The sequence below is a fragment of the Danio rerio genome, chromosome 4, assembly GCF_052040795.2.
Source record: "Danio rerio strain M-AB ecotype USA chromosome 4, GRCz13ab, whole genome shotgun sequence".
Lineage (NCBI taxonomy): Eukaryota > Metazoa > Chordata > Actinopteri > Cypriniformes > Danionidae > Danio > Danio rerio.
In genome coordinates this window covers 56,329,587-56,355,087 of record NC_141024.2, presented here as the reverse complement: position 1 = coordinate 56,355,087, position 25,501 = coordinate 56,329,587, and the positions used below count along the sequence as shown (strand labels likewise).

At 41.2% G+C, this 25,501-nt stretch overlaps 3 protein-coding genes and 1 long non-coding RNA gene across 8 annotated transcripts in view; all 4 read right to left on the bottom strand.

Moving 5' to 3' along the window:
* LOC147844971 (zinc finger MYM-type protein 1-like) overlaps nucleotides 1-14,462 on the bottom strand; it is a 108,351-nt gene extending 93,889 nt beyond the window's left edge. Inside the window, exon 1 of the mRNA XM_088650337.1 lies at nucleotides 14,245-14,462. The gene's annotated coding sequence lies outside the window, so the exon portion shown is untranslated. The remainder of the gene's footprint in view (nucleotides 1-14,244) is intronic.
* The window catches only part of LOC796311 (zinc finger MYM-type protein 1), an 854,498-nt gene that overhangs the window by 591,979 nt on the left and 237,018 nt on the right, over nucleotides 1-25,501 (bottom strand). The window lies entirely within an intron of this gene.
* Nucleotides 1-25,501, bottom strand: part of wu:fe14d05 — a 312,007-nt gene that overhangs the window by 204,245 nt on the left and 82,261 nt on the right. The window lies entirely within an intron of this gene.
* On the bottom strand, nucleotides 205-23,654 carry LOC137490860 (uncharacterized). 2 transcript variants are annotated; one of them, XM_087248723.2, is made up of 4 exons: nucleotides 23,604-23,654; nucleotides 23,124-23,273; nucleotides 3,715-4,133; nucleotides 205-3,630 (listed from the first exon to the last, which is right to left on the bottom strand). In XM_087248723.2, the coding sequence occupies exons 2-4, from the start codon at nucleotides 23,206-23,208 to the stop codon at nucleotides 2,788-2,790; spliced, it is 1,347 nt and encodes a 448-aa protein (XP_087104849.1). In that variant the 5' UTR covers nucleotides 23,209-23,273; nucleotides 23,604-23,654; the 3' UTR covers nucleotides 205-2,787. The 2 variants fall into 2 exon arrangements, with proteins under 2 accessions (XP_087104849.1, XP_087104848.1); XM_087248722.2 differs by having other exon boundaries at nucleotides 205-4,133.

Genomic DNA, 25,501 nt, shown 5'->3' with positions numbered 1-25,501 from the left:
AAAAAATGGTGGCAAGCTGGAATTAGGCAAGTGAAGGACGTGCTCTATGAGGTGATAAATGATAAATTGAAGACATGTTATCTGAAAATGAAGTGAATGAGGGGAAAGGAACACTTGTAAAACAGCTTGAGGATTTAAAAAGAGCAATACCACAAGAATGGGGTGAAAGAATTGAAAAATATAATGAGAACATGACTCAAAAAGAATGGGAGAAAAATTTTTTATTTGGTTACGATGTTAAAGGTTGCAATATGACTGTTTTTAATTTATGTATAACAATTGTAAAGAATGTAATATGGCAAAGTAGGGAATATTTTTTTACATTTTGAAAAAAGAAAAGTAGATGTATGGATTTTATTTAAAAACAAATAGAAAATGTCATTCAGGTTATTACGGGAATATTTCTTATTAAATGACAAAGAAAGTGACTTTATAGAAATGTTTGTAGCAGAAAATACAATGTTAGAGTTTAAGTTGTATATAACTAATGAACCTTATTGTAAAATGTAACCGATATTAATTGGAAGTTGATTTTATTTGAGATTAATGTTGAGATTAATTACTCCTTATTCATGACCATTGTTATATGAGGAAAAGAAAACCTTAAAACCCATTTTTTCTAATTTCTTATGTTCTGTATCAAAGATGTGTCTTTTGCCAGAAGATTATCTATTGCTTTTCTCTTTTCATTTTAGCCACAAGTTTGCTTCTTTTAATCGAATTTATGAATATCTTAAACCACATAAAAAAATAAAAAATAAAAAAAAACATAATGAAAAAGGTCTTCAAACCTTAAAGTCTAAAATAACTTCTTAATGTGAGGGGAAAGTCTTCCTTCTCTAAAGGGCCCCTTCTCCTTGCTGTGCCTATTGCACAAAAAAAATTAACGAATATATTCAGCACCCATATCTGGCAAAAACATATTCTTGGATTTCTGGCTAGGTTTTCAAGTTAAATGTTTCTAATTACAGCAAGGGATTTTAGGTGTATAAATTAGAATCCCTTTATGTCTTCCTACCAGTATGTTACTCAGTGACTCGAGTCTTGGTGTGCTTTAATCGTTCATCTTGTGACGTTGGTCAGTTCGGTTAAATACTATTCTTCCTTCAAATGATTTAAATGTCCATCATCTGTGAATCAAGTCAAGAATTTTTACCAGCCTCTCAGAGTTCTTTGTTAGGATCTGTCAGATTTTACCCTTCTTTCAAATGGAGCTAGTGTTGACCCATGGAAATTAACATAGCTTTTCCTTGATGTTCGCTTGATGTTTTTCCTAACTTTTCTTTGATGTCACTCCAACCTTTTGCCAAAGTCTTTGTTTCACTTTCCCAGAGATTCCTATAATAGTTTCTTTACTGTTTATCAGTCCTTTTTCTTTCAGATCTCTTGATGCCCCGTCATTGAAATGTACATGACCGCCCTGTTTTCCAGAAAGATTTTAAGTTTCGCCGGCGGTGGTGTTTAAAACTTAATCCCCTTTTCTTTCAGAATTTTTCTATACGGGACTATAAAACATATACGAACAGAGAGAGATATCTGCCATGTCCCTTTTAAGTCGGCAGAGAGTACTTCAGGACTGTTCTGTGGAACGTCCCAAACTCGTTACTTGTCAGCAGGAATTTTTTTAGGCCAGACTTTTTGTCACCGAATGACCTAAATTGCCCCGGAAATTGAAACCAGATCATTTTCATGGAATGTTGAACGAAATGTTTATCTCCAGCATATATGTTACACTTATATACCTGCTAGACATGCAGATGAACCTGTCTCATACAGCTGCCATTGCACGGCTCAAAGACACTTTGTAGAGAGCAATTTAGCACAACTGCCTCTAGGAGTCACCAATGGAAATAAAACAAACACACACAAGAAATGTGCATACGCCAGGCATGAAGTTGGGGTGGATCTGCACACATTCCCACATTAATTTCATCATTAGTAAAGCAAAGTTTTTAGGTTTTTGTGTTGATACATGAGGCCCCAGGTTCATTGTTTTGTATTCCAGGAAGAATACCACTGCTGATCTAGGCTGTGCGTCAGCAGGTGGTTTTGGTCCGAGTGCCCGGTGACACTGTTGGATTTTAAGGTCCAATTCATCAAATAACAGCGCCATTATAATAATCGTTTCCATCAAGTCTTGGATATTATTCCCTTCGCTTCCTTCCGGGATGCCAAAAATCCGAATATTATTGCTACGGAGCGTGTTTCTAGATTTTACAGTTTCTCTTGTAAATTTTCTTGAATTTGGATGATTTGAGCATTTCTTTCATCTCAGCAACGTTCTTCTTAAATTCTCCAACTCGCTGCTCCGCTTCGTTGACCTTTTCTGCCGTTGTGTTAAGGTCCGTAATGAGGCCATAAAGTTTTTGATAGACTTCTTATTTAAAGTTACTTAGTTCCATTTTCACGTCTTTTGCGAGAGAATCTTGGAAGGTGGTTAAATCGGATTTTATATCCATCCGGAAAGTTTTGATGTCTGTATGTATTGCTGCAATGCAAGCTGACAGGCCACATCAGCTATTCCGTCTGTCTCAGATTTTTCATCTGTGGATTTCCATTTTTTTCAGGTTTCAATGTTTGTTTTGTCTTAGCCTTTTTGTTTTTGTCCCCCTCCATGTTATATAAATATGGTTTAGGTTATCATATATGATGTAAAAAGAGGGATTAATGCCTGTGTGTATGGTAGTGCTCTTTCTAGGCTGCTACACTGTCGACACCATACCAGAAACCATCCCATGTGTCTCTGAAGCTGCCCAGAATGAGTGAAACTGAAGACACTGATTATGTCTACGGTTTCTCTCCAGTGTGAATCCTCTCATGTGTTTTCAAGGTTCCTGAGTGAGTAAACCTTTTGCTGCACTGTGAACACTTGTACGGTTTTTCTCCAGTGTGAATCCTCTGGTGCCGTTTCAACTCTGCTCCAAGCACACATACTCTCTCACACCGAGAGATTTTCATGTGTTTATTACAATGTGATAAGTGGCTGAAACTCTTTCCACAATGAGAACATGTGAATGGACTCTCTCCAGTGTGGATCCTCATGTGTTTATTAAGATATGATGATTGGCTGAAACTCTTCCCACACTGAGCGCATGTGAATGGTTTTTCTATCGTGTGGGTCATCATGTGTCTACAAAGCGATGATGATATCATGAAACTCTTCCCACACTGAGTGCATGTGAATGGTTTCTCTCCAGTGTGAATCATCATGTGTAGATTAAGGTGTGATGATTGGCTGAAACTCTTCCCACACTGAGTGCAAGTGAATGGTTTCTCTCTAGTGTGGATCCTCATGTGTTTATTAAGGTATGATGATTGGCTGAAACTCTTCCCACACTGAGTGCATGTGAATGGTTTTTCTATCGTGTGGGTCATCATGTGTCTACAAAGCGATGATGATATCCTGAAACTCTTCCCACACTGAGTGCATGTGAATGGTTTCTCTCCAGTGTGAATCATCATGTGTTGATTAAGGTGTGATGAGTGGATGAAATTCTTCCCACACAGAGTGCAAGTGAATGGTTTCTCTCCAGTGTGGATCCTCATGTGTAGATTAAGGGATGATGATTGGCGGAAACTCTTCCCACACAGAGTGCAAGTGAAGGGTTTCTCTCCAGTGTGGATCCTCATGTGTAGATAAAGGTTTGATGATTGGTTGAAACTCTTCCCACACTGAGTGCATGTGAATGGTTTCTCTCCAGTGTGGATCCTCATGTGTAGATTAAGGGATGATGATTGGCTGAAACTCTTCCCACACAGAGTGCATATGAATGGTTTTTCTCCGGTGTGGATCTTTATGTGTCTATAAAGCGATGATGATTTGCTGAAACTCTTCCCACACTGAGTACATGTGAATGGTTTCTCTCCTATGTGGATCATCATGTGTTCATTAAGGTATGATGATTGGCTGAAACTCTTCCCACACTGGGTGCATGTGAATGGTTTTTCTCCAGTGTGAATCATCATGTGAATCTTCAGTTTGCTTTTGCTTGACAAACTCTTTCCACACTGAGTGCAGGTAAAACAACTCTTGTCTCTCACTTTTAAAATACCATCAGTCTCTAAATGAGTTTTGTCTTCAATTTTGACATGATGTTCCTCCTCTTTACTCCTCTCATACTCTTTAATTAGGTCTGAAATAAAAAAGTTCAGTTTTTAGTAAATCATTAAAACTCTCATTGAATCACCTTAATTTTGATGCAGATTAAATGTAAAAACAGCAGACCATATTTAGATTGATCTTTTCATTTCAACCTCCTGGGGTCCATTACACACAAACACATTTAAGCAGATTCTTAAATGATTAATCCCAGATCATTTTGGTCATATTGATGAGACATAAATTTGAAAACTGTAAATGGCCAGTTTTTTTTTTTTTGTTGTATATACTTGTAATCACAACAAAGCAACATGTTTTTGTAAAACTTGTAAAGCAGATAGGGAATGCTTTCTTATTCTGTGCCTGACTGGTAAACCTGTCAGGAAAAAAAAACAGCTGAATCTCTGTGAATATTTGCCTTACAGACACATCTGCATAAAGCCTTATATCTGCACCTTTAAATGACAAATGTTCTCTGGTTTAGTAATCTGCATGTAAGAAATGTAATGCAGAATTCTAACACTTTGAACTACATAGCCTTGTGTGAAAATGTTTTTCCCCATTAAAACCACTTTAATTTATCACACTGGCTTCAAGTTTTCTGGCCACACCCAGACCTGATTACTACCACACATTCACAATCAAGAAATCTTCTAATTAGGACCTTTCTGACATAGTGAAGTAGAACAAAACAGCCTCAAAAGCTAGACATCATTCCAAAATCTAAAGACCTTTAAACACAAACAAGAAAGAAAATACATGTGTCAAGAGTAAAAAATAAATAAATAGAGTGAACTCAAATGCAGAAAAAACAACAAGTCTTTATTGAGGAGTGAGTCCTGGAAAAAGCAAATATCAAAGTAAACAAGCGGTTGGGTGAGCGCTGAGGAATTGCCATGGGGGAAAAAAAAAAACAGACACTGGCTCACCAGTAGTCCTGAAAACAAATACAGGGTAAGTAAAAAAATAATTTGTCCACAAACAATTGAAAACATTCTCACAAACATGAAGGGAAATGATGTGGTATAAACAGGAAAAAGAGAAACAAATAAAAGCAGATGACGAAATAATCTGTAACCCAAAACAGGAGGAGAGAACAAACACGTGACATACGGTGACAGTACCCCTCCCTTAAGAACACCCCCTGGCATTCCCTTAAGACTCACTATGGACCTGATGAAACTGATCAATGAGTAAGCGGTCCAGAAAATTCAGAGCCGGAATCCAACATCTGTCCTCTGGACTTCCTGTCTACTTGATATTGATAACTTATCTACCTATCCTCCTCACATCCAGAAGCCAGTGCACTGTGTATGTAAGTGCACCCTAAACCAGCCTGGGAGGCAGAGGAGCAGAGGTTAAGGGCTGCAAGGGGGAGAGAAGAATTGGTTTATTTAAGAATACATTCATAAATATTCCTAGCAAATGTAATAAATGTTGGAGACACTTGTTACATAAACGCAATAAATCGCACTTCTGCAGCAATTATTTGAGAGTGCACAAGAAGATCTGCGCTTGAGCAGCAAATATTTGGGGGGCGTGCAAGAAAGTTTTGTGCATGAGCAGAGGAAATCGGTGCACAAGCAAAGAGATTTGGATACAAGCTTGCAGGCTATTACATAAATGCGATCTTAACTTGTAATACTGCGCTTGCGACATTTGCCACTGAAATAACGTTAGACGTGTAAAAAAAAAGGCCTGCCGCCACAGCTGGTAAAAATCCTACAAGAAACAGTGGATCTTGAAAAAAAATGGATGAATGTTTTTAAACTTGGAGCTTAATTTAAGTTGTACCAACACTGGACTGAGCACCTTGATAATGGTAAATGGTCCAATGAATTTGGGTCCCAATTTATGGGAGGAAAGTCTGAGAGCAAAGTCTTTGGAAAACAACCAGACTATCTGACCACACATGTATAGAGGGGGCAGACGCTTTAGTCTTATTGCCAGCCCTTTTCTGGTGATACTCCACGTCTAGAGGCATCTCTGAATGAATGAATGCATGAAGGAACAATGTCATCTGGTTCTTGGGAAGAGAGTAAACTTTTTTTCATAAGGCCACCATTTTAAAGAACGACAGCTAGGCTGGGGTGAGAAAAAAAACTTAAGTATAGGATCAGCACAGTAAACATTGCAACAACATGCTGTGGACTACAAACCTCCAGCTGTTGCTGCGATTTCAAAATGCAAATGGTGTAAACATCACTTTAATATCATTCAGTTCAGTTTAATTTAAACAATTAAAAGCAGGTTAGGTATCAAACTAAATTACAATCTCTTTAAGAATAATACGCTTAAGTGTCCTCCTAGGATTCAGTTCATGGCACCAGGTAAACACAGTGGGGACCATTCCTTGCTTCAGCCTATGTAACCGGGTGAGCGATAAAACATTGCAGTCCTCTGTAGCACACCCCTCGTGTTGTCTGTATTAGTGTAGTCCCGGTACTGAAGTTTTAAAAACATTCATTTCCCGCTAACATTTAAGTGCCACTGAGTGTGCTCTTAAACAGTGCTGATTTGGCATAGTGTTCACTGGTGCCCACCAAAAATGGCTGTGATTAAGATATACAGCTAGGTACACAATGTTCCTGTGTGACTCCAGGGGATACTTCCTTTTTTTTCCCAAAGCAGCCTCGATTTTGCTTTTAAAATGGCGGCCTCGTGAAATCAGTCTGCAGAGGGGGCTGGTAGCCTAAGCAGCACTGAAAGGGAGACAAGCCCATAGGCAAGATGGGAAGGGAGTTATATGCATATTTGACCATGGTTAATCTGAAACTCCAAGATAATGGCAACGCAACACAATGCAACGCAGATTCGGTTCAGAAGCCGCTCGTCTGAAAGAGTATTGAACGGGCCAATGAAAGCAATGAATTGGCAGCTTAAGCCAGCAAACGCCATCCTTTTTAAGCTGAAGAGACTTTTAAACAGCTAAGGGACAGTCATTATGGCGACGGAGTATAGCACTTCCGTTCCCCTCCTCGGGGAACGAAGGGTTACTTCTGTAACCTCGAACGTTCCCCTTCGGTTGGGGAACTCCAGTGCTATAAGTGGATTTGATGTTAAAATCCACGTATGGGAGCCATTGAATGCGCCATAATGACTGCACCTTACAGTCAGGCAAGCGTGACGTACCCAAATCATGGAAGGCACGGTCCTCCAACGTGCCCTTGGCCCTAACTTATCCCCACTTCAAAAGAAGCTTTACGGAATAGGTATATTTTTTTGGGAGTCGCTAGCATCTAGATAATTCTAAGAAATACGACAGTACGTTGGGAAGCGTGCAATCCCGGTAGGGGGGACACTGCGGAGACCATCCGCACCCAATAGGGAGGCAAAATGGAATTACATATGGACTAACCCTAAGGAGGGGGACGGCGCATAAGAAGGTGGTTAGCGGATAGGGAAGGCACGGGTCTACCGGGGGGGGGACTTAACCGTGGCGGAATAAGCTTATGGGATCGCCAGAGGGGATCACACATAGCCGGCACCTATACCCAAAAATGCGGGCTGACCAGTGGGCAGAGCTAACGTAGTGACTCCTCCGCTGAGTCAGTGCTGGGGGCCTCGGGCAAATCTGCAGGGCTCACCGAACGGGGAACTTTTACTGACAGACGGGAAAGTGCACATCTCTCAGTGTTAGGGAAAAAAGGCACCGCAAGCGTGTTACAACACCCCACCGAGTTGTTTCCTCAATCACCAAGGGTTACCCAATACCCTTGAGGAAACCGGCTCCACTCGCAAATTGTAAAACCTTGCAAATGTGTTGGGTGTCGCCCAGCCCGCAGCTCTACAAATGTCTGTTAAAGAGGCGCCGCGTGCATGCGCCCAATAGGATGCAATGCTCCGAGTAGAGTGCGCACGCACTCCGGGGGACGCGGCTGACCTCTGCTCAAATAAGCACATTGTTAGAAATTTATTACTTATTAATTGTAGCTCTTTCATTTCTTTCTATGAATGTAGCTGTGTTATGCCCATGTATGTTATATAGTTGTGTCATGTTTATGTATGTAATTTAGCTGTGTCATGTTCATGTATGTACGTCAAGAGGGGCCAGGGTCTGTGGTGCCAAGGCCAGATAATACAGAACATAAAGGACCACACCCGGCCAATTCCTAGAACACCAGTTGTTTACACATGTGTATAAAAGTGGTTGGAAGGAAAGAGTTGTTGTTGAAGATGGCCTGGACATACGTGAGGGACACCTCCAACGCGGAGCTCTGTATCTATCGAATTATTCAATTGTATTCATTAAATGGCTAATACTTTTGCATTAAAGAAAACCTCTCCTGACTCTCATTGAACACGCAGGGAAATGGCTAATGCCATCAAAAAATCCCAACAAAATGAAATGGCCTCCACAATCCAGTGGGATAATCTTTGTTTGGACACAGCACTTCCCTGCTGCCGTCTGCCATAACAGACAAAGAGCTGCTCAGAGGATCTAAAGTACTGAGTACGGTCTACATAAATGCGCAGGGTGCGAACTGGACAGAGTAAGGAAAGGGCCGGGTCTGCCTCCTCCGGGGGCAGCGCTTGCAGGGTTACTACCTGATCTCTAAGGGAGTGGTAGGAACCTTGGGCACATAACCCGGGCGGGGTCTCAGGATAACATGAGAAAAATCCGGCCCGAATTCCAGGCTCACTGACCGAAAATGCCTCCAGGTCCCCGACCCTCTTAATGGAGGCCAACGCGACCAGCAGAGCTGTCTTCAAGGACAGAAATCTTAAGGATACTGAATCGAGTGGCTTGAAGGGATCTGAACGCAGGCTCGTGAGGACGAGGGAGAGATCCCAAGAGGGCATGAGAGGGGGGCGAGTTGGATTAATTCGCCTAGCACCTCTGAGGAACCGGATGATGAAGTTATGCTTTCCCACGGTGCCGCCAGCCACCGCGTCGTGGAGAGCGGAGATGGTGGCAACGTAAACCTTGAAAGTGGAGGGCGACAGCCTGCTATCGAGCTTCTCTTGAAGGAAAGAGAGCACAACACTGATCTGGCAAGTTCGGGGATCTTCTCTGCGAGAGACACACCATTCAGTGAATAGACTCCACTTCAGGGCGTAGGGGGCCGCAGACGGCAGGTTACCCAAGTCTTCCTCTCGTCTAGGGACCACACGTGGAGGTTCCAGAGATCGGGGGAAGAGTGCCAGATGGTGCCCTGTCCCTAAGAAAGTAGGTCCTCTCTTAAAGGGATCTGCCTGGGGAGGGCTGTCGCGAGGAGGGAGAGCTCTGATATTCAGGTCCGGTTGGGCCAGAGGGGCTCAACTAGCAGAACCTGCTCCTCGTCCTCCCTGACCTTGCATAATAGCTGCGCGAGTAGGCTCACTGGGGGAAACGCATACTTGCGTGTGCCCCAAGGCCAGCTGTGGGCCAGTGGATCCATGCCGAGAGTGCCCTCGGTCAGGGAATAGAACAACTGGCAATGAGCGTTCTCGGAGGAGACAAACAGACCGATCTGGGCCTCCCCGAATCGCGCCCATATCAGCAGAACAGACTCGGGGTGGAGTCTACATTCTCCAGAGTGAATCTGCTGCCGTGAGAGCGCATCGGCTGCACGGTTGAGCATACCTGGGATGTGAATGGCACGCAGCGATTTCAGCCGTGGGTGACTCCAGAGGAGCAGACGGCGGGCGAGCTGAGACATGCGGCGAGAGCGCATACCCCCCATGCGGTTGATATACGCTGCCGCTGCCGTACTGTCCATCCTGACCAGCACGTGTTGCTGTTCCAACACTGGAGAAAACCGGTGGAGAGCAAGGAACACTGCCAACAGCTCTAGGCGATTAATATGCCAATGCAGCTGGGCACCTTTCCACAGGCCCGCAGCTGCATGCCTGCAACACACAGCTCCCTAGCCTGTGTTGGAAGCATCTGTTGAGACAACAACATGACTGGACTCCTGCCCCAGAGGCACACCGGCCTGCAGGAACGAGGGATCGTTCCAGAGGCTGTGGGTGCGGCGACACAGCGAAGTAACAGAGGCTGGGTGTGTGCCCGCATGCCATGCGCGTCTTGGAACTCGATCTAGAAGCCAGTGCTGAAGTGGTCTCATATGGAGCAGTCCGAGCAGCGGATGTCATATGCCCCAGGAGCCTCTGAAAGCATTTCAGTGGGACCACTACTTTGCTGTCTAGCTCCCTCAGACAGTTCAGCAACAGGCGAGCGCGCTTTCCGGAGAGGCGCGCTACCATGGTGACCGAGTCCAGCTCCATCCCGAAAAAAGAGATCCTCTGCACCGGGGCGAGTTTGCTCTTTTCCCAGTTGACCTGCAACCCCAATAGGCGAAGATGCCGGAGCACCTCTTCTCTGTGCATAGTCAATTGCTCCCGTGAGTGGGCTAAAATCAGCCAGCGTCGAGATAATGGAGTATGCGGATGCCCACAAGCCGAAGGGGCACTAAGGCATCCTCCACGAGTTTGAAGACCCGCGGAGACAGAGAGAGCCCGAAGGGGAGGACCTTGTATTGCCATGCTTGACCTTCGAACGCAAACCACAGGAACTGACAGTGGCACGGAAGAAAAGAGACATGAAAATACGCGTCCTTCAGATCTATAGCTGCAAACCAATCCTGAGGATGAACGCATTGGAGGATGCGCTTCTGCGTGAGCATTCTGAACGATAGCTTGCGAAGGCAGCGGTTCAAAACGCGCAGATCTAATATTGGCCGTGACCCACCGCTCTTTTTGGGTACGATGAAGTACGGGCTGTAAAACCCGCTCTCCATCTCGGCTGGAGGAACTGGCTCGATTGCACCCTTCGCCAGGAGGATTGACCCTGGTGAAATACACGCCCGTGAACTTGGGAGGCCGTTTCGAGAACTGAAGCTTGTAGCCGAGTCTGATCGTGCGTATGAGCCACCGCGAGGGGCAGGCCTGCGCTAACCAGGCAGGCAGAGCTGACATACGCTGACGTACCAACGGAGGGGCAGCGCGGAGCGGGTGTGCTGATCCGGGGAGCGTGAGGGTCCCAAAGAAGAGCTGGAGGAGAGCGATTCGCTCTGGCTCCGCACCCTGACTCTGGAAAGGGGGCTTGGGGGCTGGGAGAAGGGAGACAGCCCCCCCAGCACCCGTGAGCTGCTGGTGGAGCATGTAGACCCTTTGAGCTGCAGACTGGCAGGGCTTGCAGCGCTCGTGAGCCACTGGCGGAGCGCACCGAACCAGCGAGCTAGAGAGCACAGTGTCTCAGACTGGCAGATTTCGGGCTGTCAAGTGCCCTTTCATTTCATGGCAGTAAAAGGTGCCGTTGGAAATGGGACCCCGCCCTCCAGTGGGGAAAGAGCAAGTTCCCTCTTCTCCGGATGACCTGTCCCAGGGACGCTACGTGGTCCGTTGCCGGACTTAGCGGCGTTCTGGGCAGGGGGGGGGCTGCCTGCTTCCGAGGTGCTCGACATGCTCGCCTCGCCTGAGGCGTGTGCGGGGGTGGTGCAGCTCTCGTAGGCGGGCGCCTTCGGCAAGGAGCAGGTATGGATGGCACGGCGGGTGGAGCGGGCTTACGGACCCGCCGATAAGACATCACCCATCAGACTGCTCTCTCACCGCCTTGAATTCCTGGGTGAAATCGCAGACAGTGTCGCCGACCAGCTTGGCATATGGGCAAGTCAAGAAAGTGGACTTTGTCAACTTTGCGCATATCAGCCAAGTTTTAGTCAGTTATTGGCGCTCCTGGACCACTAGTGTGGACATCGTCCTCCCCAAAGAACATGCAGCGGACTTTGTAGTCCGAAGAGCTTAGTCGGCTGCGGTGCGAAGCTCATATGCCTGGGTTAGACCCACCCTTGTGCAGCTCGGCCAGCGCCTGCGCTTGGTAGTGCTGATAGATGGCTATTGCATGCAAGGCGGCCTGGTCCGCAGCTTTGTAAGCTCTAGCTCCGAGGGAGCAGAAAACTTACAGGCTTTGGATGGGAGACGAGGCGGACCCCGCCAAGAAGAGGCGCCGCGTGGATTAACCGACATCGCACACTCAACCTGAGGAATCGCCACATACCCCCTGGCCGCTCCACCATCAAGAGTGGTGAGGGTGGAGGGAAAAAAAGTGCCCTTCAAGTCCGCGTGAGCCTACTGTGTATCTCCTGGAAGAAGGGAACGCCCCTCTAGTCGGTCCGGCCGTTGAGCTGGGGGATAAACCATCTCCAACCCACAGCCGAAGCAGCCCGGGAAAGCATGGCTAACATGTTCGTTTCAGGATCCGCTTTGACAGAGCTCACCTGCCTGAAGGGGGCGAACGGGTCTGGATCATCATCGGACAATGAAAGCCCACCCTCCGATGCCGCCGTGGATGTCTGGTCTCCGTTGTCATCGAGCGTAAGGGCTACCATCAGTTAGACAGATCGCTTCCCTAGCCTGAAGCTTAGATGGAGCGCTTGGAGGAGCGAGAGGTCCGCGGGCCAGTGGGCGACGGATTATCTCTCGTTGAAACCTCAGATCTGCCCGAGTGCCCGCTGCAAAGCAGGGGACAACTGGGGTGGTTTGCCCTTTTGCAAAGGCTAGCCGCGATCTTTACTGCGCAACAGTCATAGCATCGCATTGACGACACGAACTGCCCACGAGCAGCGCATTAACATGCTGGAGCATGTAACGCAGTGCCCGTGGCCATCATCCGAGGACAGAAACCCACAGCATCCAGAAACGCACAGTCAGAGCGCCATCCTGAAAAGGACGTGCTGCACGACTGTGTTGCTCTTTTAGGAAAACTTGCAACAATACGCACCGCTCTGGAGGACTAGACCCAAAGGGACGCCAGGCAAGGGAGAAACCCAGCTCGACTGTCTGCCGCTGCGTGGACTCGCTCTGGACCGGGAGACACTCGTTCACGCGACATCGCTGTAGCTCAGCAAGAGTACCCCCCTGAACTCGATCAGAAAAGTCTCTGAAGCGAAAAGGATGGCGTTTGCTGGCGCCAGGTGTGCTTATATGCTCAGTTAATTGGCAATGCAGCACACCTGCGCAAGCTTACGCTGCCAATTCATTGCTTTCATTGGCCCGTTCAATACTCTTTCAGACAAGCGGCTTCTGAACCGAATCCTCCCATACATGGATTTTAACATCAAATCCACTTAATAGCACTGGAGTTCCCCAACCGAAGGGGAACAGACTGATATTAGGGGACATCTTATTTTGACATACTCTGGGAAAATGCTTTGAAAAAAAAAAAAAAAAAAAAACTCAATACACTTTGGGCAAATTTACTCCATTTTCGTTATATTCATAGCTGCAATTTTTCCATTGGCCTCTATTATGACCAGAGCTTTACCTTAACTTTTTTAATCACCCGCCACTGTGGCTAGTTGTTTTCCAATGTTACTAGCCACAATTTTGTTGTTGGGAAAATATATTTTATATGCATAAATTTGATGGTGACATGCTAAAATTACTTGATTTAAATTTTGTGTTATGTCCACATGCGTCCTCATTAATTTCACTTTTTGTGTGTCGAGTTTGAGTTTGCTCAATGAGCATGAGCAAAGGAGTCATGGTTTCATAGTGTTATACTGCAATTAGTTTTTATTTCACATGACTTTTTTTAGAGCTCAAAATTAACAATGTACCAAATTTATCTCTATAACCACACGAAACAATAATTATTTCTTAGCCACAAATTTTTAATGTGTCAAAACAAGCAAAATATAGCTGTATACAATACTTTTTGTTTAACAAAACATTTCTTTAAAAAGAAAGAAAAGCAGTTGACTTTTAAAAAATAACTATTGTCATGTATCAAAATTATGCATGGTAATCTGTTGTGGCTTTCGAATCTATGAAATAATAATAATTAAACCATTTTAACAAAAATAAAAGCAAATAAAACCGTAAGCAAATGAAAGCAGGTGAAACATACCGTATGTGATAATGAAAGGATGATCACATGCCCACAGTTAACTTTAGGCCATTTAATAATCTGTTCAAAGTGAAAGCAAAGTGAAATTGAAGTTTTCAAAGTGAAATTTTAAGCCCTTAAAAGCATCAGGACTGTGGGTGCATGTTCATCACTTTTTGTCTAGTTTATTTGAAAGAGAACCGATTGAACAGGGTTGCTTCACGATTCGGGAGCGCGCACGCGTTAAGCAGTTGCGCGCACGCGTTTTAAGCAGTCGCGTGCATCACATCAGCTGGTAGCGCGGGTGATCAACATCCTCTCATTCGGTATTCACTTGCTTTCTTCTGCTCGCATGATCACAATTATTTTACTTCTTGATTCTAAGATCACATTGGCACCCGTATTGGGGCATCCTTGTATTGCCGGACCCCGCTTTTAGGAAAACTACAATTTAAAAAATTATTTTCAACCAGCCAAAGTGGCTAGTGGGATTGTCTGTCTAACCCGCCAAAGCTGAAATCTACCCGCATTTGGAGGGTTGGCTGGTGTTAAAGGGTCACGAAACACCAAAACACATTTTTTGAGCTGTTGACAGTCGTATATGTGTCCCACACTGCTAAAAACACTATTAGGACACCTATATTTCACTAAAAAGTGTAAATTGGTTGTTTTTGCGTTATTTCAAGCAATTTCGTACTTCCGGTTTGAAACAAATTTTTAAAGATTCGTCACGGTCATGACATAATAGCGTGTATTCCAGCGTGCAGACTGGGCGTCTGTGCCAGAGTGTGTCTTATTACGTCTTACAGTGTGTTGCATTAATGCATGAGTAAGGCTTGGCTCAAATCAATCAGCGCGCTCTATTGTGCAACTTCATTAATATTCATTAGTGTCACCGTGTTTACACGACAGAGACGCCACGTTGTGTTGGCAAAATAAGCGTGAAGTGTTGCTTTTATAGTTTGCTGCAGTTAAGTTTTGTTTTCATTTTCTCTCTGTGAGAGCTCATCTGGAGTCACGTGTGGATTAATAGTGTACGCGACGCTCGACAACAATAACTTACTTGTCTAAGGAGGATTATTGTTTACCTGAGAGCTGTTCTCATCTGCAAACGCTGAGATCCTGATTCGCTTGTAGTCTTCTCTTCATAAAGACGCGGCTCTAGTTGCTGGTGATTGTCCTGTCTCTACAGATTTGGTAAGTGAGCGACCAGTGCTCTTTGTTTATTCAGTTTGTTCGTATCGAACTAAGTTAACTATTGCACCAAGTGTAAACATCTTAGCACCACAACCAAACTTTTACCTCATGTAGGGTTTTTACCACATTTTGTGATCGGAATAACACACTTTCTGACGCTACCTGCCGTGTGCATCTAAGTTTCCGGGAAATGCGTAGGTTTTTTTTCTCTCATTCGCCGTGCGGTATCAAACATTGCATGAAAAATACACGCTTAGAGCAGATCCTCGAATCAAATATCTTGTTTGTCGCGAGGGGCATGAATGAATTCCCTGAATGAAAGAGCCAAACTGCAGTTAAAGTCCACCATTTAATAATTTGGCAAATAATTCGACTACAGATGTCCACGTAGGTTAAACACCATCACTTTCTCCTGTCTGTGTATTTTGACTCTGAAACTCGTGCGTGCCCAAATAGACACTCCCACACCCTCCCACTTTAGCTCCTCCGACACTCCCCTCTAAACAGAGCTGGACACGCCCACTTGTCTGACTTTTTCCAAAGTAGAGGTGTGAAAACACCCTGCTGAAACGAGGGGGTTTCATGGCCCTTTAAAGTAAAGCCCTGATTATAACAACAATTTTTTTTATTGCAAAGCCATAACAGCATATAATCATGCATTTATGATTGTTGGTGTTTTCTGTGATGACAGTCAACATTGTTTAATTTGTCTCCACCCATGGGATGACAAAAAGGAAATGGGTGAGAGTATAAAGGAGGAGGAGGAGAGTTGAAGAGGGCAGCATTATGTGGTGTGTAGAAGAAAGAGAAGTTGACTGAACTGTAACAGTGCAGGGAAACGAGTAGACACCAGGTAGAGTTGAGCAGTGTAAACTTAACGACTCGCTGTGAGAAACAAAAAGCTAAAGTATGTATTGAAGCAACAGAGCAAAGACCGCTGTCTTGATACTGAAGTGTTCGTGACGTCTGTGAACGAGTGCATAACCAAAGACTTCAGTGCAGTGTGTCCTAAACAAAATCAATTTACCGATTCATCTTGCTGACATGGAGTCAGCTGCAGAAAGCCTTCATTACGCAGTCGACAGTGTCAGAGATTCCTGTTAGGCACCCGTGGCTGCTACTCACCAGCTGGGTTTGACGACGCCCTCAACCTTTACATCCACACCTCCACATTCACCATTCCCCTCTCATTTCCCTTGACCCCTCCGCTCCGTTGATAAGCAAAAGTTTTTGTTTTCTTTACCCCAATTCTCATTTTGCTTCTCTTGTTTTGTTTTCTCCTTGTACTATTTTTATCATTATTATTTTTCCCCATACTCAAATCTGATGAATCTGCTGGCCTAAAATCATTTGCATTTTTTTTTCCTTTCACTTTCATTTGAGTTATAAGTGCTGAGGGTTTTGCATTTCATTGTGATTATGGTTATATTGTTTGTTTTGGACTTCCGGTTGGAGCTGCACCATGTAAAGACGCAATCTGTTGAGGTCCTCATATGAAACTTAAAATTTCATTTAATATTGCTCTTATCCTAAATACTATTACCTTAAACCTACCTATACCGGAAAATAAGCATTTATAAGTGTCGGAGTCTAGCTGGTTTGAGCGTAATTGAACTTAAATCAGAATGAGTAAAGGCCGAAGCAACTGTAGGGAAGCGGAATCCGTTACTAGCCTCCATGCTTATGCTAACCCCGAAGTGCAAGCTGCATCTACTCTCTTACTACTCTGGAAAAAGAATGTAGTATCGTGAAAAAGGAGTTGGCTCTGCTGAGAGACCGAAGCGTGGATCTTGAGGAGAGGTCTTGCCACTCATATCTCTGCATTACAGAAGTTACTGAAGGACGGGAGCATGGCAGACGCGTGACAAAATTTGTAGCCGGCCTCCTGAAAGATACCATAAACCTTGAAAAGACTCCACTTCTAGATTGGGCCACACTACACTCTACGCAGCAAACCAGTGGACGACAAGAAACCGACACGCGCCTTTGTAAAAAGCCACTACTTTTCTGAAAAAGAGGATATTTTGAAGAAAGCCATTGAAATGAAGGCAATCATGAAAGTACACTTTCCTGTCAAAGACAATACAAATGTTAATGTCACTCTTTGTTTAACTTTTAAATTACCACTTTAGCACGTTTGTTGTTGTTATTTCTAGTTCTCAAGTATATTTAGTCAATAATGGGGAAGCTTTGTAGTAAAAAAATCAAGAGCTGTTCAAATGTTTTTTTTTTTTTTTTTACGTGAGGTCCCATATGGTCAGCTAGTTAACGCCCCATTCACACAGGGCTTCACTTTGAATGGGTGACATCAGGCGTTGCCGAACTGCATTACTGACTAGCTCAACTTTTCAAGCGCAGACGGAAGCGTCTACCAATCAGATCGTTGTATGCAAATACACCAGCTAGACAGTGGCCTATTGCTGACTGAATTTTATTAGCTGACGCTTCTATGACAATTGATTCAGCCCCAACTTCAGACACACCTTCAGTCAAGCGTTGACGCTAAAACCCTGTGTGAATGGGGCGTAAGAATGGGAGTAGCTGTAAGTGTGTGCAAGTTAACATGCAAAGTTTCAATATTGTGTTGTTTCATGTTTATAAGTGTATGTGCGATCACCCCTTTTTTTCTTTGCTCTCTCCCCCACACATCCCCCCACATACAAAACCCACAGATACCTTTCGGATGCTTCTGATAAATGTTTTTGACAGCCCTCCATAAAGTAGGTGGAGTAAAGACAAACTTTACCAGTTGGAGAGGGGGCTAAATCACCCAGTGAAACGAAATAAGGTGTTTGCATATCTTAACAAGTTAAAATCTGATATTGTATATTTACAGGAGACACATCTGTTAAAAAAAGACTATTCTAAACTTAATAGAGGAGGCTATACACAAATATATTATTCAAACTTCAATAGCACTACTATTACTGTACTCATACATAAGAATGTACAGTTTGTTATGGAGTCAAATGTGTTGGATAAAATGGCAGATACATAATAATCCAAACTTTTAACATGTCTGTGGTCCGGGCCAATGTGTATGCTCCTAATTGGGACAATGTACAATTTTTCAGTTATTTATTTTCAATATCGCCTAGTCTCGACACACACAATTTAATTTTAGGAGGCAATTAAATTGTGTTTTGCACCCAATTTTGGACCGTTTAGCTTTTCGAGTGGGGCTGTGCAAAAATATTGATATATCTAACTATAGCGATAATTTCTTTTAACGATAGTGTATCGATAGTCCAACCTGAAATATCGATGCAAGTTATGCCAAACAACCTCCTCCTCTGCTCAAGTAGATGTCGCTAACTCGCTACCAACAAAACGCTAAGTAGTACGGTATCAGAAGTAATCAAGAGTGAGCATGGTGGAAAATATAAAGGCGCCGCCAGCTTTTAGAGCTGATGTGTGGCTGCATTTTGGATTTAACACTATACCAGAGAACTGAATTAGACAAAAAATGCCATTTGCAAGCTTTGCAAATCTATCTTAAAATATTCAAGAAACACTACAAACTTGCATTATCACTTAACAAGACAACACACAGATGAATTAGCAGCACTGCGTTCTCAACCGAAACCTCTTGATTCAAGGCAAACTACACTGGATAACATTAACAAGCTTCCGTCTATCTCTGTCTATTTTATGAGGAATGGGACATAAAATGGAAGGATCTGTTGTTGTAACAGCAGCAAGTTGAGATATCAACTGTTTTAAACCACTCCTGAGCACTGCGTTTGGTGTTTTTAGGTGCAAAGATGCTTAATGCATGAATGCCTCCTAAATCCAAGCATGTGGTGAACATTTTGCTGTGAAAACTGGTTGCACAACAACAATTTTCGCACAACTACTCCCAAATATATTTTGAGGTCCTATAAAATTTTGGGCACAAATGCAACCAAAATGGTCGCAAATTTCAAGCCCTGATTTTGGACACTTAAGTTTCTAATAGTTTACTGCATATTAGAGCACTGTGTTCCAGTTTTATGTTTACTTGATGCATTCAAAATTTTTTTACTTACTTTAGTTTTATAAATTGTTTATTTCATTTATACGTGACTTTAGTGGCATATACATTTTAGTTAAGTGTTTAATAAAAATATCCCCTAATACATTTCAGGGAATTCTCTTTTCAATCACACTTTGCAGTTCTAATGAATTGAAATGGATAGAAAATAAATTGGAATTTAATTTGTCTGCCCTTAACTATTCTCTATTATAACTCAAGCACCTTAATTACACCATCCAAGGCTCTACAAAAAAAGTTTCATGAGGTTTGGCAGCCTTTCCTATCCCACATTGAACGCTCAGGGGTTATTATATCCTAAGTGAGAGTTTATCCCTAATTTACTAATTTGTTTTATTTTTGATTGATTTATTAATTTAATTTATTTTTCTCTTTTTCTTTATGGGGTATGAGTATGTCTGTAGCTATGTTCATGGTAATTTGTTATTCAATATGTGTGTTGTGGAAAAATTGAAGACTGAATATAAAATATTTGAATAATAAGAATGTAAGCAGTGCTAAATATAGTTTTTAGAATAAGAATTCATCTAGTTACAGTACATGTCCCTGTCGAAGGTCTGTGAATTTAAGCTCAATATTCATTAAAGGACAAGCCATTCTAGTACATGACTCGTACACGACTTCTTTGTGTGACTGAAATGTAGGCAATAGCTATGTTTCCATCCAAAAATGTGAATTAAATTTATTTGCAAAACTGGAATATTGCATAAAAATATGTATATAATATGTGTATATAAATCAGCTTTTCTATCCAATGAATCAAGGATGTCCATTCACACTCATTTTCATCATCATATGATAGGGCTGTATAATTAATCGAAAATCCAATTTCGATTTTAGCTTCTAATAATTATGAAAATACATTAATCGAGATAAATGATTATTGCATCACATACAGCCCCCTTTCCAGTTGTACACATTTGTTGCTCTGCAAAGCTCGGTTCCACGTGAAAATGACTAAAAGCATGTGCTGTAATGTAACGTTTGCAGCATGGGATGCGCATCATTCATTGATGTACGTTTAAATCATGTTTTAAAAAAGCACAAACGAGACTGCATGCTTCTGTGTGTGTACGTGCTTAGCCTCGGAGACGAGCAGAGCACACACATCTAACGCCATCTTAATGCGAGCGCTTTAATGGTCAAATACATGCACACTTGTGTCAGAGTGCTGTGTTTTGTGATTATTCATATTAACCCTCATTTGTGTATTAAACAAACAAGTTGAGAATCAAAAGACACGTGAAAGAGAAACCATATCAGAGCCGCACTATTCTTAAAGTGACAGCGTGCGATATTCCTGCTGCCGCCTGAGAAAATCCCTCACTGCTCTTGACTGCAGGACTTTTGTAGCTGAAGTTTTTTTCTTACAGTGAAGATGCTTAAAGATTATTTCATAGTTAAAGTCAGAATTATTAGCCCTTCTCAATTATTAATGACCCTTTAACCCCAATTTCTGTTTAATGGAAAGATTTATTTTCAACCCATTTTTAAACATAATAGATTTAATATCTCATCTCTAATAACAGATTTCTTTTATCTTTCCTATGATGACAGTACATTTTATTTTACCAGATATTTTTTAAGATACTAACATTCAGCTTGGAGTGACATTCAAAGGCTTATTTAGGGTATTTCGGCAAGTCTTTGCAAAACAGTAGTTTCTTCTGCAGACAATCAAAAATGTATATTGCTCAAGGGGGCTAATAATATTGACCTTAAAATAGGTTTCAAAATATTAAAAACTGCTTTTATTCTAGCTGAAATAAAACAAATAAGCCTTTCTCCAGAAGAAAAAATATTATAGGAAATACTGTGAAAAATTCCTGAATTTGTTAAACATCATTTGGAAAATATTTTTATATAAAAAAAATTTGTACAGGAGGGTGAATAATGACTTCAACTGATAATCGTGATTACAATAATGACCAAAATAATCGTGATTATAATTTTTCCCATAATCGAGCTGCCCTATCATAAGATCTCATATAACAAACTTTTTTTAATGCTCATACTGGAATTTGTTAAGTAAAAATGCTTGAGTAGTTTACGCAAGTTTATCTTTTTTAATCGAAAAAAAAGTTTATCCTACTCAGTTATGCGCATGTTTTTATGCATATATTTCAAAAGTCATGTGCATCATGACATTTCCATCAACCCATTTATAAATTCACAGCAAAATCCTCAGAGTAAAATTTACTCAGTTCAGAGAATATTTGGTCCCTCTCTAAATAAAGCAAAATTTACTCAGCAGCAGAGTTAAAGTTAATGAGACAATGAAATGATTAATTAAGTGATGATTAAGCACTGATGAACACCTTTACTGTGCAAATTATGTGTAATTGATGGTTTATCATATCAGAAACCAAATTCAGCGTTTTTCAAGAAAATGGACCTCAGCTGTGGTGTTATATTAAAACACATTAAGCATCTGAATCACTTTAGAGACACAGACATCAAGAATCAGCGTATCTATCTTAGCAGTGGTTAGAGTTATATTTATTTTTGGCTGCAGTGCATGTTAAGACAATCATACAACATTCATTTATAGTTCCCAGATTGCACTGTAGGGAAAAAAGACTCGCCATAGTTGAGAGGCATAAGCTGCTTTCTTTTTGTCTGTTTGTTTTAGGTGTTTCAAATGTTCAATGTGTTTTATGATCTGATAAAAGTATTGGTGAGCTCTATTTTTTATATACAGTGCTCCTTTTGTGGTAAAACATTATTTAAACAACTTAATAGGTCAAAACCAATTTTACAGATTTGACCAGCGACTAAAACACCAAAGAAACAATTATGCAGAGTGCAATTGCTGTCTTTATAAAATTTTTGTTACAATACACAATTTGGCAAACAAAGAGAAATTAACATTTTTTGACATACTTTTAACCAGGGTCTTTCAGGTTTCACCAAGCAAAATGTAAAACTTTTAAAGATATTTTTAAGATCGTTATGACTGAATTTTTAGACTCATAAAGGGCTAAAGAATTTTTCAAATGACCCAGATGGAAAATATTTTTGTTTGCCCTATAAAAAAATATTATAATTTAAAACATTTAATAATACAATAATAAATTAATAAAAATTTTAGACATTTCTTAGCAAAATATTTTAAATATTGTGTAAAAACAAGCAAGCTTTACTTGTATCCACAAACTTTTTTCCAAAATAAACTTTCTTTAAAATAAAAAATGAACAAGTTTTTAAAAGTTTTAAAAACTATAATAAGCTAAATCTATGCACAACGATCTGTCCAGGTTAGTGTCCTGAGCAGTGAATACATGAAGCACATTTAAACAAATGTTATTGTAAGAAAAATAATTAAAACATTATGATAGTTAATATGGCCTTTTTTTATTAAAAAGTTTAAAGACTTTTTATGGCCTAAAATTTTGATTTTAGAATTTAAGACCCCAGTGGAAACCCTGTTTAAACTCAATTGCCCTGGTATTTAGTTATTATAATATTGATGTTATTCTAACTCAGACACTATCTGTTAGAACTAGAAACAAGTTTAACCCCATAAAGAAGAATTGTGATCAATATGACATATGCAAATAGAAAGTACTAAGCCAACACTATCACTGTAATAGCAGATATCTTGAGAATACTGTAGGTCAAATATCGTCACTTAAACTTTTTTAATATAGTTTATATATATATATATATATATATATATATATATATATATATATATATATATATATATATATAGCGTCAGTGCTCGAGGATGCTTTACAAAAACAGCAGAACAAGAAAAGCAATAACCTCAAGAAGGTAGAGAAATGGGAGACTAATGATACATAAAATAATGACAAAAGACAAGTAAAAAAAGAACAAGTAACAAAATAAACCCACTCCTGTCTTTCAATAAGTGCTTATGTGCAGGACTGCAAGATGGATTTAATTTAGTATTCTTATTATTAAAATATATCTTAATGAGGATCAAATGACTGAGTCGGTCTTTGAGAATGAAAACCAACCTATTTGTTTCTGCGGATCTTCCTGTTTGACTGTAAATGTTTCTTCAATCTTCACATCTTCACTCTCCTCTTTAATAAACGCCATCTTTATAACAGTGTGGAGATCAGTCGCTTCAGCAGGAGTTTTTCTCTGCGTTTGGACACTTTATCCTGTTTTAAATAAATAAATCAATAAACAGAAACAAAAATAACTTATCTTCAACACTTGCTTCAATGTTTTCTTTATATGAGAGTAATTAACAAAAAGAAATCAGGTGAAAAGTTTCATTAAAACACTTATTATACACTTCTCTGTTAATTCAAACAACAGCCTTCGGTTACTGAGAATAAATAGTACTACAAAAATACTATAATAGTTGTATAAAAGGTTAAAATAATATTTCCAACAGTAGAACATAATATAGCATCGTATAAAACCCTAAAACTTTAGAACTTTAACTTTAAATCGGTTTATATCTGTGTTAACGTTTTCAAACAAACCTTTCTCCTGTTGAATTACAGCGCTGAAGCGGCGCCGCCTGATGACGTCATATGCCACGCCAAAATAAAAGTCTTTTTTGTTTAGCTTTTTTGCCACTTACAGGTGCAGTCATGACTTATTGGTACATTTCTCCCATAGTTTTCACTTTACTCTATATCTGCTCTCTCACACACAAACCTTAAATCTAAATATTTTCTTAACTTTTTAAATCCACTTTATGATGATTTGTATATGTCTAACACATTACTTTCATATTAATATCTGAGTCCAAATCTCATCCTCATAATTATGACCTCTTCTTTTCTATTTCTACATCTTCATAGGCCTATATAGTTTCCTTTTTTCCACATAATTTGCTGTCTCTTATTATCTGTGGTCAACGTTTCCTGCCATTCTTTAGCAATATCTTGAGTAATATTTAATTTACCTTTACTTACAGAAGCATTAAAAGCAGTTCACATAAAAATCACAATTTTGTCATTTACTCATCCTCTACTTGTTCCAAATCTGTTTTTCTTCTGCTGAATGCAAATTAAGAGAATACAGAGGCAAAAACAGCCACTATATGCTTCAAAAGTTCCTACTTTGGACATGGCTGCTTTTTTCTACATTTTCTTGCACACAAAATGTTCTTGGAACTTGATTACAATTGAACCACTAAAGTCACATGTTTTGACAATGTTTTTGGTTCCTTTTCTGGACTTTGAGCATCTCGGGACTCTTGCTGTCTATAACAGATGAAGAAGCTCTGAAGATGAACAAAGTTGTCTGGGGATTGAAACAACAGGTAGAGGGACAATCGTTCTCGAGTGCCTAGTGTACAATATAACACATGCCTTCCACCAGATACAGCCACATCACACTTTAAAAAAAAAAAGAATAATTTTTTTTATTATTGCAATAACAACAGGCCGATACAACAAACAGAAATACAAAAAAACTGATAGAAGGCCACATCGCACTGCTCCTCGTGTGATATATTAGTTACAGTATACAGTTATTAATCTGGGGTCACCATAGTGGAATGAACCACCAACTTATCCAGCACATGCTTTACGCAGCGGATGCCCGTCCAGCTGCAACCCATTACTGGGAAACATGCACACTCATTCACACACACCGCATGCATACCACATCTATGGACTTTGGGGAAACCAGAGCTGCACCACTGCACCACTGTGATGCCTCACATGTGTAATTATATAAAGTATCAAACTGGTATTGGTGAAGAACTATGCTTACTAAAAGGCACCATTCAGATGTACTGATTGTAATGATCTGGGCAATCAAGCATGTGTTGTTATAGACACCTATGATTATTTGTCCTAAGAGATGAAAGGCAGGTCTTGTTCAGGTAATATGCTTTAGGCCAGGGGTCTCAAACTCGCGGCCCGCGGGCCATTTGCGGCCCTTAGTGCAATATTTTGTGGCCCGCGCCGACCGCTGTACACTGACAGAATCAGCGGAGCGGAGAGAGAGAGCGCTTTTTTTTTAGGTGAGGGAATGGAAGTTTTGAGTGAGTTCCCCCACTTTTTTCTGTGTGAGAAGTTATTCTCCACCTTGAACTTCAATAAGTCAAAGTACAGGTCTAGACTTAATGATGATCATCTTCAAGCCATACTGAGGGTCTCAGCTGCTTCCGCTCTAAAGCCAAATGTGGTTCAGATTTGTGAGAAGCGCTGTCAAGTCTCTGGCAGCAAGGAGTAGGCAATAGATGCCATGTTCAGAAGAACTGTTCATAATCTTCACTCAATGTTCTATTAATGTTCAGGACACTTCATGTTCAGAAGAAATAAATAATTAAAACTGTTAATAATGACATTTGAGGACTTTTTTTGTGAAATCCCTTTTGCGGCCCAGCCTCACCCAGACTTTGCCTCCTGCAGCCCCGAGGTAA

What these genes read in the sequence shown, in the direction of transcription:
- LOC137490860 (XM_087248722.2), bottom strand. Translation starts at nt 23,208, where the DNA reads ATGGCGTTTATTAAAGAGGAGAGTGAAGATGTGAAGATTGAAGAAACA. An exon ending in AGATCCGCAGAAACAAATAG is followed by an intron (nt 4,134 to 23,123) that starts GTTGGTTTTCAT and finishes TTTTTATTTCAG; the next exon opens with ACCTAATTAAAGAGTATGAG.